General features: G+C 53.2%; 7 protein-coding genes across 7 annotated transcripts; 3 read left to right on the top strand and 4 right to left on the bottom strand.

Moving 5' to 3' along the window:
* Nucleotides 1-124: 124 nt before the first annotated feature.
* On the bottom strand, nucleotides 125-868 carry J4E93_008721 (uncharacterized protein; the record flags this gene model as incomplete). Its single annotated transcript, XM_049346619.1, has 3 exons — nucleotides 125-584; nucleotides 676-737; nucleotides 851-868. The coding sequence occupies 3 exons, from the start codon at nucleotides 866-868 to the stop codon at nucleotides 125-127; spliced, it is 540 nt and encodes a 179-aa protein (XP_049196039.1).
* Nucleotides 869-1,443: 575 nt separating this feature from the next.
* Nucleotides 1,444-2,646, bottom strand: J4E93_008722 (uncharacterized protein; the record flags this gene model as incomplete). Its single annotated transcript, XM_049346620.1, has 2 exons — nucleotides 1,444-2,543; nucleotides 2,640-2,646. The coding sequence occupies 2 exons, from the start codon at nucleotides 2,644-2,646 to the stop codon at nucleotides 1,444-1,446; spliced, it is 1,107 nt and encodes a 368-aa protein (XP_049196040.1).
* Nucleotides 2,647-3,943: 1,297 nt separating this feature from the next.
* On the top strand, nucleotides 3,944-5,244 carry J4E93_008723 (uncharacterized protein; the record flags this gene model as incomplete). Its single annotated transcript, XM_049346621.1, has 2 exons — nucleotides 3,944-4,038; nucleotides 4,086-5,244. 2 exons carry the CDS (start codon nucleotides 3,944-3,946, stop codon nucleotides 5,242-5,244), a joined length of 1,254 nt encoding a protein of 417 aa, XP_049196041.1.
* A 157-nt stretch (nucleotides 5,245-5,401) lies between these two features.
* On the bottom strand, nucleotides 5,402-6,358 carry J4E93_008724 (uncharacterized protein; the record flags this gene model as incomplete). Its single annotated transcript, XM_049346622.1, has 1 exon — nucleotides 5,402-6,358. The coding sequence occupies one exon, from the start codon at nucleotides 6,356-6,358 to the stop codon at nucleotides 5,402-5,404; it is 957 nt and encodes a 318-aa protein (XP_049196042.1).
* A 769-nt stretch (nucleotides 6,359-7,127) lies between these two features.
* On the top strand, nucleotides 7,128-8,695 carry J4E93_008725 (uncharacterized protein; the record flags this gene model as incomplete). Its single annotated transcript, XM_049346623.1, is given in 2 exon segments — nucleotides 7,128-7,132; nucleotides 7,150-8,695. The coding sequence occupies 2 exon segments, from the start codon at nucleotides 7,128-7,130 to the stop codon at nucleotides 8,693-8,695; spliced, it is 1,551 nt and encodes a 516-aa protein (XP_049196043.1).
* A 101-nt stretch (nucleotides 8,696-8,796) lies between these two features.
* J4E93_008726 (uncharacterized protein) lies at nucleotides 8,797-10,781 on the bottom strand (the record flags this gene model as incomplete). Its single annotated transcript, XM_049346624.1, has 4 exons — nucleotides 8,797-9,012; nucleotides 9,068-10,231; nucleotides 10,281-10,446; nucleotides 10,501-10,781. The coding sequence occupies 4 exons, from the start codon at nucleotides 10,779-10,781 to the stop codon at nucleotides 8,797-8,799; spliced, it is 1,827 nt and encodes a 608-aa protein (XP_049196044.1).
* Nucleotides 10,782-11,554: 773 nt separating this feature from the next.
* On the top strand, nucleotides 11,555-12,313 carry J4E93_008727 (uncharacterized protein; the record flags this gene model as incomplete). The annotated part of the gene is made up of 2 exons (XM_049346625.1): nucleotides 11,555-11,899; nucleotides 11,957-12,313. The coding sequence occupies 2 exons, from the start codon at nucleotides 11,555-11,557 to the stop codon at nucleotides 12,311-12,313; spliced, it is 702 nt and encodes a 233-aa protein (XP_049196045.1).
* Nucleotides 12,314-12,511: the final 198 nt, after the last annotated feature.

Raw genomic sequence — 12,511 nt, forward strand, 5'->3', positions numbered from 1 at the left:
GTCTGGCAAATACAAGACTCTGGATGAAAGCGATGTCGCGACGAAAATTGCTGTATACACCGTGTTCCCTCCATTTGAAGTCCGGGCCTGGTTCATGAGGCGTATCGGGGCACGAACGGACATCTCAACCAGCTCTCTCGAGGAAGTCTTCAAATCGTATATAGATTACGATATTCCGGACGTGATCTTTGGGAACAGACCCGCACGGGAAAGGTGTGTTGATAAATCCGTTCATAAATCGTGCATCGCGGAAGTGAAGTACGTTCATCTCGAGGAAGGCCTCTGTGACTTCCTGAGCCATCTGAGAACCAAATAGCTTGGGATCAAATATGTAACGTTCTCTGATAGCTGCCAGTCGACGATTTACGATCGCTTTCTTCTCGTCTTGATCTGGTATATCAGGCCAGGATGTCTCCTCTATAGCGACCAGATTCACCACGTCTGCTGTATCGTGTTCATGAAAGAAGTCGTGGGTGAAATCTGGTATGTGAACACCGTCTTTCTCTACGCATAGGAACTCGTAGATTGAGAGGCGCAACTCGGCAACGCCACCTAGAGCATTCAGCAAATTCTTTGCGAGTTTTCTAAATCCATCAGCTTCATGTTTCATGATTCGAGAGTCTATCTCTCTGTCTCTAGTCAGTGACTACTGCTTCTTGAAGCTATGATGCTTACTTGTCGAGCCGCCTGATCTCAGCCCTTATCTCATCTATTACGTCGTCTGGGTACTCGACGTCCTTTTCACCCGAGTCAATTTGGTCACATTCAACTTCCTTCGCTTCTATCTGCTTGTATAGCCTGAACGCGATGAGCACTGGTGGAGTTTATCGAGTGTTCATTAGCAACTTACTTCGAAACCTCTGGCCATGCCGGATGGGTAGCTGAGGAACGGCAGTTTACCGGTCCTCCCTGTGAGCTCGTCATTGCAATGCTCTTTTGATGGATGTCCGATCCAAATGTAATCTTGACGCCGCGAGACGGGTGTCTTCAGCTGGAGTTCCCGTAGGTTCTGGTCCGAGCTTTTGCATTACGTAATTGACGTAAGTGGGGTTATGTGGGGTGGCTTGCTCCCTCACCCATCCCATCATCCCAACAACGGGTCGAGCTCACACCAATACTATTACCGTCTGGTTCATAGCGCGACAACTGATCATCTACGCGCGGCGTAAACTGAAGACGTGATTGTGAGTCTACGAAACCGAACTGCATAGGATGCCATGCTCACCAGAAGCAGGCCTATAGGGGATGATTGGAGTTAAACAGCATCGCGGATTACAAAAACACATCGCATAAATTACAAGCATATACCAATTGATATCATGAGGAAATTGGATTATCATTAATGTCTATCGTGATCTTCTATGAATCATGTAGGAGCTCGATGACAAAGTCAAGTAAGTCCGTTATTCGTAGCCATATGTGCGGCTATCATGTCGTAAACGCTTAAGCAGGAGGAGAGGTGGGCTCAGGAACGCCGGGAGGGCAGTGCCAGTGGTCGTCGTGAGGCTCGCAGGCCTCAGCGGGGGCAGCAGCGGCAGATGAGGTGGCTGTAGCAGAGGCAGAGGCAGGAGCAGCAGATGCGGAGGCGGTGGCGGAAGCAGTGCTGGTGGCAGCAGCGGAAGACTCTTCCTCAATAGGGGTGTAAGTACCAGGGCAGCCAACACCGGGAACGACGATGTCATGGGCGTAAGCCTCAAGAGCAAAGTACTGGAGAGTGTCGCTGTTCCTCGCGGCGTAGGTAGCGTTGTTCTTGGCAAGGGCGAGGGTTCCGGGGTACTTCTCCTCTTCCTCGTCGTTGTAGTGCTCGACGACTCCCTCGCCAACTTGGGGAAGGTGGAGAACACGGTGAAGAAGGTCGGAAGCCCAGAAAGTGTTGGTAGCGCCGTTGGCGACGTCGTATCCGAGCATGCACATGGTGGAAAGAGGCCTGCGGATCTCGTAGGACAAGTCGCAGATGACAGTCTCGGAAGTCGCGTTGGAGCCGCGCCAGTGACCGGCCCAACCCTCCTGGTTGCAGTTGCCGTCAACGTTGTCGCAGCGGAAGAGGATGCCAGACTTGTCACCGTCGGCAATCTTGGTGAACCAACCAAGAGGCTCACCAGTGGGAGCGTCGCCAAAGTACTTGGTGTAGACCTCGGAGTTGTTGCCGAAGCGGAGAATGTGGTCGCGGGCATGGCTGACGATGGTCATTGTCTCATCGAGTCCCTTCTGGATCATGCTACGCTGGGTAGCATTGCAAGAAGCGTGAATGGGGAACTGGTGAACAGCACCGGCATCCCAAGCTGTGGCAGCAGGAGCAGCCTCGGCGGTGTGGGTGACGGTGACGGTAGCCTGGCGAAGGGCAAGAGGTCCGGCCATGGCGGCGGAAGCTCCAAGGAGCATGAGAGCAGAGGCACGAGCAGCCATTTTGAGATTGATCTGAGAGACTTTGAAGAGGTCTTGGAAGTTGATATGCGAACCGGAGTTCAGTGAGTGTCCCGAGAAGCTGGTTGCCGGATGCTTGATGGAGAAACTTGCAGACGAGCTGCAGGCCTCTTTATATTCTACCAGAATGACATCTCACCACTGAGGACTGTTCCTCTCGGTGCTCATGTACCGACGTCTCCGCAACCTTGACCGCCGAGACGTGAAGAAAAAACGCCTCATGGCTGCAGCCGCAGGTACATCAACCGGTATACTGCCGGTCTACGACCTATCTGGAGATGCAAATGCTACACTACACGGATCTGGAGGCTGATCTATACCTTGGCCTGACGTACAATTCGAATGGTTGAGCTTGGCATGGAGGTGCATGGGGGCCTGGACGACATGTTTTCCACTCAGAGGGTGGATTTATGGGTATGTAAGTACCATGATGGGCGCCCAATGGCGAGAAATTCTCCCACCCAGGAACATGTTGTCGGGAGGATTACCTGCGTTCGGGAAGGCCGAGGACATTAATGTGGGTGGTCGCTGAGTTCCGAAGCGGCCTCCCACGCGATATGTCATGTCGAGAGCGAAGCAAGGTAGAAGTACGACGATTATCGAGTCACTGGTTTCCAACGGGGCTGATAGTTATGCAACCTGTTGCCCTGTACAACTCTTAGGCAGCCCGAACAATTCTTACTAGAAACGAGAAGACGACTGCCATATTTTGAGCTCTGGATGTTGCATGACGAAGAACAATATCAACCTCAACGCTTGTAGATTCATCGGAATGTTGGAGTTGTCAGACCTGGTGTTAGTGCTATGCGCCGAAGAGCCTCCTAGCTGTGGAGGTCACGGCTACTACGATGCATCCCCAACATACCTCGCCAAGACCTCCGCCACCTAAATAATTGCGCTATCCCACCCACCTACTGCATTTGTAGCAAATCCGCCTACCTAAAAGCAAAGACTCGGTTCGTGTCGCCTCTGATTCGACGTTTGCTCCGAGACAAGACTTATGCCAAGGTAAACCATCCAACACGGTACTCAATGCCAAGACCGCCCGTGGCGCTCTGTGTGAAGCAATGGCAAGCCCTAGAGACAAATGGATACCGAAGAATTCTTCGCGGCATCCTTGTGGGGGGCTGCCTTGCCCCATCACGGTACATGCGTTCCACTCCGCTGACACGACGAAAAGCTTGAACGAAGTCGATATATCAAGGGCCTGAGCTGGTATCACCTTGAACAGCTTTACACCCGTCGGTTCGCTCGTTAAACATATCCGGTAGACCCTGAACATTCCTTCAGCCATGCGCTCTACCCTCTCTGCTGCAGTCCTACTGCTTGCGGGCTCTGCTGCTGCGCAAACACCCACCGTCACTGTCACTCAAGCTGGCGCGACTACCACCGTCTTCACTACCGGAACTCCGTCTATCACGGCTGTGTCATCATGCCATCCTCATAACACTGTTCTGTATGTTTTCCCGTTGTCAACTTTGGCTGGTAGAGTTTGGCGCTAACTTGCAACAGCTATTGCATGTTCGGTTCAGATGAGTACCAGGTGGTCGGGCCCACTGCGACGGAAGAGTTCCAAGCAGAGTACACGCAATGTCACAAGCACCAAACCGACACGTAGGATCCACTCATCACTATGTTCGACGAAATGCTGACGTCAACAGATACTGTGTCGACGATGCCGGCGAAGATGTCCTGCTCATGACCGAGGCTGAAGAATCGACAGAAGGCTCCTCGCATACGGGTGAAGAGTCAGCTGCTGAAAGTGATCCAGCAGGGAGCAAGGGACATTGTCACGACCACGCCGGTGTTGAGCACTGCGTTGGTGGAAGCGAATCCGAAGTCAACTGCGATGCTCCCCAGCGCGACTACAACATCCCCCTACGAGTCGGTCTGCTCTTCGTCATTCTCTTTACTAGTGGACTTGGTGTGTTTACCCCCGTCTTGACCCGGAAGTTCAACCTCGTTGGCGCCAACAACATCGTCTTCGTTGTCCTCAAGCAGTTTGGAACCGGTATCGTCATCTCCACCGCCTTCGTCCATCTCTTCACCCATGCCCAGCTCATGTTCGCAAACCAATGTCTGGGTGTTCTGGAGTACGAGGCCACCACCGCTGCCATATTCATGGCTGGGTTGATGCTGTCCTTCCTGGTCGACTACCTCGGTGCGCGCTTTGTCCAGTGGCGCCAGGGAAAACACACTGCTCCCAGCACCGAGGTGGCAGCTAGTGGGGACAAATCCGGAAACAGCTCTCCTTCGGCAGAGCCTACTCATGACTTCAACCGCAGTCATGGAATTGTTCATGCCCATGGCCCTATGCGCGAGGCTACCCCCATGGAGGAGAAGATCAACGTAATGAACCTAGAGGCAGGTATCATCTTCCACTCCATCCTCATCGGTATCACCCTTGTCGTCGCAAGCGATGGATTCTTCATCACCCTCTTCATCGTTATCCTCTTCCATCAAATGTTCGAAGGCATTGCTCTTGGAACCTGCATCGCTGAGCTCCCCAAAGCTGCTGCTGGTACAGCACAGAAGCTCCTCATGTGTGGAACCTTTGCGCTTATCACGCCCATCGGCATGGCCATCGGTATCGGAACGCTAGACCACTTCAACGGCAACGACCCTAGCACCATCATCGCCATTGGAACGCTCGATGCACTTTCCGCTGGTATCTTGACTTGGGTTGGACTTGTGGAGATGTTGGCGAGAGACTGGATGCATGGAAAACTGCTCAACGCGGGTGCTGCGAGGACCATCAGCGCATTGTTCGCACTCATTTGCGGTCTTGTCCTCATGAGTGTTCTGGGCAAGTGGGCTTGATCAATTCGTTCTGGAGGAGTGTAAGACTGTACGATGCTGAATAATGACTTTACGGTTCCATATTGGGATGAGTGTTTGGGCTCTTATTTAGACCGGATCATAGTTTGGACTGTCACTTAGCTTATACCCTTAATGCCAATCCTATAGAAGAATGCACCTATTCCATGATAGTGCTCCTCATACTCTGCTTTCCAAAACTATCCCACACTTCCGCTCTCCATCCTCCGGGTGTTGGATCGTGCTCCAGTAATATTCGATACGGCTCATCGACGTATAGCGGGCTCATAGCACGATACGCTATGGACTTGGGTACTGCGTCTGTATCCCCATTCTTGCTCGTATCTCGCCAAAAGTCCAGCATATTGATGAGGTTGAGCGGCCCATGTACAACAGCATTCCTGTGACCCTCAACTTCTCTACACCACTCAGGCAGGTAGTGTATCTTATGCGCATTGAACGTCAGCGCCGAGAAGCGAAACAACGAAGTAGGCGTTTGGCAAAAATCTCTTCGGTGCTTTCCAGTAGGTAGCTCTTTCTCTTCTGGCTTTGGTGGTGCTTTCATCGGATTCTCAGGTGTAAGCTCACGCTGAAATACCCAATTACGGCGGTCCGTTAATGCGATACCGTGGTCATTTGAGAAGGTCTTCTCGACACCCACGAGCAGCATCTCTCCTCCATTCTTCAACGTTTTTGGCTCAGCACTCAGCAGTTTCGTCGTCTCTTTGACTTCTTGGCCCACTCTCAGCAATGCGTTCCGGTCTTCCGCCCACGTCAACTCGCCACCAGCCCACATTCGTCTGGTAAATGGACTCAATGGGTTCACAGTGCGATCCGTGCCATCAAGCCCTAATTCGGCTTCAATGATTGAGGGAGTGAAATAGACCAGGTGGTAGCCGGGTGGGATCGGTGTGCCGGTTGGTGGCGGGTTGAAAGAAGAGGGTGTACGATTGAGTGTTATGGAGAGCAGCTGAAGCTGATTTGCATCGAGGAGCTGTTTACGGATCGAGACGGGCCCTTTTTGGAAACGTGTGAGGAGTTCACTACATGCTTCTGTTGCTGAGGCTTGGCAGTGGGAGGAGGTCGTGGAGAACAGGCGGCGGGCCACGGGGGTCATGATGTGGCTATTTTCCTATCACACTGGAGCATCTAGAAAATGCTCAATATGAGTTTGATGATGCGGGATGTACAGCCCGTGATGGTCGACAACTCGAGAGGTGGAGGAAGATGCCGAAGGATAGCCGATATCGATAACGTCACCCTTCACGGACAATTTTGGTAACCGACTTCGGCGTCTTCCAAATCAAAGCAAACGTCGAGCTTCGGCAACATGTCCGAGCCACCACGGAAACGCGCAAAGTTGGCGTGTGTGACTTGCAACGCGCGACGCGTCAAGTGTGATGTCACGGATCGCCATCCTTGTAGCAACTGCGCAGCCGCCAACGTCGAGTGCGAGACGCGTGAATCGAGGCGCGGAAAGCACGTCAGGAAGCCGCGGGCCGAGACTGAGGTCCGCAACAGAACGTGAGTTATGTCCACTTGGAGCGCTCTGTGGCAGTTACTAATCCCGAAAAGCCCACCAAGTACATCCGCTCTGAGCCCGCAGCGACACGAGGATGAGGTAGCGGCGTCACATGTTCTCGCGTCGCTATCGTCGAACTTCCACAGTCCCGTCAACATCCAGACGCCCGCTTCCGCAAGCCAATATCAACTTCATACTCCGGCAGTATCGGCAGAACAGCAGAGCAACCCACCAACATCGGGGTCTGTTCACCAAGATGACGCCGTTTTCCTTGGTGAAAGCAGCTCCTTGCGCTATGTAACGACAGGGGAGGCCGGCGAGCCATCTGCTGCGGCAGCAGAGCGCCGACAGTCCTGTTTTCGTCATGCCGTTCCAAGCGCTGCAAGAGCAGAATCGTTCGTGCCGGAATGGGAATCCGAGCGACGTCTTGCGCGCAAGAAGATCCTACAAGCAGAGGGAGCATTTTCGTTTCCTCCCGCTGAGGTCCGGCTCGAGCTCCTTCAGGCGTACTTCAAATGGTTCCACCCACACTTCGCAATCATAGACGAAGAAGATTTCTGGGCCTCGTACCAAGACTTTACGTTCTCCGCCTTGTCTTTACAAGCTATGATGTTTATCGGCGTTATTCACTGCGAAGAGTCTACCCTCAAGGCTCTTGGGTGGGGAAACCGTCATCGAGCGAAATGGTTCTTTTACATCAGGGCAAAAGACCTATACGATTCTACGTACGAGACTGACAAGGTAAAAGTCATACAAGCTCTGTTTCTCATGAGCTTTTGGCGAGCCGGTGCGCTATTGGAGAAGGACGCACGACATTGGCTAGGCACAGCTATTAGTCTCTCGCAAACAAGAGCACTACATCGTTCCGGGGGTGATACTGATGAGGGACGCGCGAGGGTCAAGAGGAGGCTTTGGTGGGCTATCTATGTGCGCGAGCGACAATGCGCATCAGCTCTAGGGCTACCCTGCCGCATACGCGACAAAGATTGCGATATTGAGCCGCTGTCTTCCGCGGATTTCACTGCTGCTTTTTCGCCGTCCACTCCTCTCGAGGACCGCCATAGGTACACGGTGTACACGATAAGTATGGTGCAGCTGGCGGTCTTCCTTGGCAGAGTAGTGGATGCCGGTTATCTGCCGGGGCGGGAACTCGCGACCGAGGACAGGACCAAACTTCGCAACGAGCTATACAAATGGAGGCAAGACCTCCCAAGTATCATGCAGCTGCATAGCGATGCTGGCGACCCGCCCAACTTCCAAGCCAGCATGCTTCATCTCGCGTACAACAATCTACTCATTCTGCTCCATCGCACCAGCTTCGTTGTAGACGAGAATAACAATATATCCGCGGACGGGAATGTAGCGCTACAGGCAGCAGCGCGCAACTCACGCATAGTCGAGGATATGCTGCCGGACGGCAACATCGGGCACGCTCAGATGCACGTCATCACAAACCTCTTCAACACACTATGTATACATGTTGTGAACTTCCGGCGCTCGAACGGCATCAATCGCACGCTCGCTGAGCATCGAGCCAAGCTTTGTCTACTGGGCTTGCAAGAACTTCAGAAGACGTGGGAAGTAACCAACTGGGTGTTACAGTTATTTTTCCAATATCTCGATAGAGAAACAGCTTCGAGGTTGGCTATGGAAGCGGATGACGGAGGCGCCACGAGGAATGTTGGCCAGTCTACTTCGGTCGGCACTACTTCGCAACTACCGTCGCAGCAACAAGGTATCGACAGCATCGCAATTCGTAACACTCAACATGATATGGAAGGCCCTGCGTCCGCCGCCACCAGCCCTAAGCCCTGGTCATGGACCCTAGACGAAGCAGATCAATACCTCTTCACGCAAATCGAGAACGACTTCGCCTTTGGGGAAGGCACCCTGCAGCAATGGTGTCCAGAGGACCTGCTCATACCAGAATAACGGGTCTTATTGCGCCAAAACAGTCATCATTCGTTCTTGCCGATAGGCTACTACAGCGCTAGGTATCTCCGCAAGCATTCAAATTCATGTCATTCCAAAACTCAGTTGTAGATCGCTCCGCTCGGCGCATACCCAGTCAGCCTCTCGCCATTCGAAGGGCGGAACTTCTCCTCCTTGAACCACACGTGTGCCGACTCAGACAGCTTCTCGACTTCTGCGAAGGGGAATTCCGGCTTGGAGTCAGAGCTTGCAAGGAGGTCGTAGATGCCTTGAGCATAGTCGGGACCGATGTTGTACACTTGCGCGAGGTACTTCTTCTAGCAGGGTATTAGCACTGGTGGTACTATGGAAGGAGGCAGGGCAAAGACTTACCTGGATGTCAGCGTACTTGACAAACTTGAGCATGTTGAAGGTGTTGGTGATGGTGTGTTGCCTCCTCTCAGGCGACATGACCCTGCTCCACAGCTCCTTGGCTTGGTCGTACTCGTTCTTCTTCGCCTCATGCCAGTAGTGGCTCTTGCGGCTCATCACATTGTCCGAGACCTGGTACGGCGCCTCAGCAACGTCAGGGCGGAACTTGTGTGCGAAGCTGTTGGGGTTGTATTGCTTGTTTCCAGCGTGGTTGGCATCGACACGCATCTGGCCATCGAACTGGAGAGGCGCGAAAGACTTCGACATGAAGGGGCAATTGACAGGAATCTGGTGGAGGTTTACTCCAATGCGGTGGTACTGCGCATCGCGGTAGAAGAACATGCGGAACTGGAGCAATGGGTCGGGAGAGTCTTCGATACCAGGGACCATGCTGCCTGGCGAGAAGGCAGCCTGCTCAACGTCGCGGTGGTAGTTCTCAGGGTTCTTGTTCAGCACGAGACGGCCAAACTCCTGCATGGGGAACTGCTTGCGCGGCCAGACCTTGGTGACATCGAAGGGATCGAAGCCAAGCTTCTCGGGATCAGCGTCCTCAGGCTCCATGACTTGTACCATGGCGGTCCATTCGATCTCCTCGCCCTTCTCAATGGTCTCCCACAGGTCGCGCTTGGAGTAGTCTGGGTCTTCACCGCACATCTGTGTCGCTTCTTGCTGGGTGAACTGCTTCTGGCCGTGCTTGGCAATGAAGTGGTACTTGATGTAGACGAATTTGCCTTGAGCATTGACCCACTTGAAGGTATGACAACCGTAGCCGTGGTTGAAGCGCCAGCCAACGGGGGTGCCGTGGTCACTGAAGAACATGAGACCGGCATGGTTGCTCTCGGGTGTGTTTGCCAGCAGATCGAAGATGGCATCGTAATCAGGAAGGAAGTTCCTAGGGTTACGAGCTTGCGAACGGATTACGTCTGGGCCTTGAATAGGGTCGCGGCAGAAGAAGATGGGGAAGTTGAGGCCGACGATATCGTAGTTGCCCTCCATGGTGTAAAACTTGATGGCGAAGCCGCGGGGGTTGCGGGCTTCGTCGGGGTATTCGCGACCGACCGTGACCGTCGAGAAGCGGATGAAGATGGGAGTCTTTTCGCCTACACTGGAGAGGAAGTTGGCTTTCTAGGAGAAGTCAGGTTTGGCAGTCATGAGATGATCAAGACAGACGTACCGTAAGAGCGTCAACCTTCTTGGTGCACTCAAAGTATCCAAACGCGCCGGAACCGCAAGGGTGCACCATACGCTCAAGGTTCTTGGAACGGTTGAACGTCTGCTGCTTCTGGAAGAGGAACACATCGCTGGCCACGGGGATTCCACCGATAGTCTTGCTGTGCGCCCTAAGAGACGTTAACAACTGCGTCTCTAGGGCGTGCAGGTACTCGCGAACTTACGGGTCAATCCACGGGATACCTTCATTAGAGGTAAAGTAAGGGCCATCATCCTCACGCTTTCCGCCTTGAACTGCGCCGGTAATCTTTGCAGCTATATCGGCAGGTCCCTCGTTTGCCGAGCCCATGTGGCTCTGCCTAGGCGCACGTTTCTCTCCAGTAGCGCTTTGGATACCCTGAGAGATGGCCTCGAGGGGGTGTTGCATAGGATCATTCTGGGAAGCGTTCGCACCGGTCGACATGGCTGCGGTCAATTTGCGTGGTAAAGATGTGGGAATCTCCATGAAGAAGCAACAGCGGGCGCGGGTTTAAGAGGGGGGCACCTTCGAGGGCACGCCATTGCTGCGTACATGGGCGACGGCTGTTGCGGGTATTTTGTATTTTGTCACGTTGATGCGTCTCTGACGCGTAGAGAAGAGGGGTAGGATGCCACGAATTCACGTGCAGGGACAGTCGACAGCTGGATTGGTGCTTCGAGGCTTAGTGCAGCAAGTATCGACGACCTGAGTGGATTAGATGCTGTCAATATTTGTTTATCCAATCTCGCTTTCAGTAGGCATGACCTTTTTCGGAAAGATAAAACTAATACTCGGTCGCTCATTCGCCGTGGCAGTTGCAGTCCGCGGATGCTGTGGAGCGTGGTGGGTAGGAGGGGCATGGGAATTCTAGACTTTCGCATGTTCCGGCATGGTGGCAATGTGACGTTTCCGATCCACTGCATCGTGCATCATCAAAACGTCGCTCCGCGGAACGCTACTCCACCTTTTGCACAATTATCGGTACCAGACACGCGGCGTGCGGGCACTGCTTCCAGTCCAATCATGCAGCAGGTAATCGTCATCCAATACACTGTGCGACATCACCGACGAGTTGCGCGCAAATGTCAAAAGCACAAACACCTGGGCTGACGGTGCAGGAGCGCGCCTCTGGCGAAGGAATGACGTATCATCGTGTCAACAGCCATGCAAAACAAAAGCTCGCGACATGCTCCAAGAGCGAGCTTGATACAATTCCTCAATCCTAATCCAACTCTCAATAACCATCTCACACAATCACAATGTTCGCTCCTCGTGCCATCGCATCACCACTCACCCGAGCCACCTTCCGGCCACAGACACTCCGCATCGCCGCCAGACCAGCCTACCTCCGCACGCAGGTAGCCCTCAATTCAACCATCTCAGAAGCCATCACCAAGGACCACCGCGAGCTAGAAACCTACTACAAGGAAATCATCAACAACCCCGACGACATCGACCATGCAACCCGCTACGGCAATCAATTCACATGGGAACTAGCCCGACACTCCGTCGCCGAGGAACTGCTTGTCTACCCAGCCATGGAGAAGCACATGGGTGAGAAGGGAAAGCAGCATGCGGAATCAGACAGGCAACAGCACCATGAGGTACATATCACTCCTCCCATGCCACTTCACATAACCCGACTAACAACACACGCACAGGTGAAAACCCTCCTCAAAGCCTTCCAAAACACGTCCCCCGCATCCTCAACCTACATCCCGCAGCTCAAAAAAATATGGTCCCTCCTCTCGGTGCACATTGCCGAAGAAGAAGGCTCCGATCTCCCCGCCCTCGAAGCCGCGCTATCCTCATCTGAAAACCGCGGAAACTCAGAGTCGCTAGCCAAGAACTTTGGGAGGACAAAGATGTTTGTGCCGTCGAGAGCCCATCCGAGTGCGGGCGAGAACCCTTATTTCGAGGGCCCCATGGGTATGCTTGCGGCGCCGATTGATCATATTGCGGATATCTTTCGCAAGTTTCCTGAGGGGACGGTTAGTCCGAATCCGAGTAAGAAGTGAAGGGGGGGATGGGTAGGTAGTTGAATGTAGAAATGTATTTTATGTTATGGATCTGTGGATACTTGAGAGTGCGCTGTGTTTGCTTTGATTCCACGTGATTCTTTGAGCAGTGAAGAAGCAGGAATGTGCCCCGTGTACAAACATCACGGCAACAACGACATATGTAGATGGTCATATGAACGTATCAAATCGCATAGG

The sequence above is a fragment of the Alternaria ventricosa genome (assembly GCF_023758065.1).
Source record: "Alternaria ventricosa strain BMP 2768 chromosome Unknown scaffold_18, whole genome shotgun sequence".
Classification (NCBI taxonomy): Eukaryota; Fungi; Ascomycota; class Dothideomycetes; order Pleosporales; family Pleosporaceae; genus Alternaria; species Alternaria ventricosa.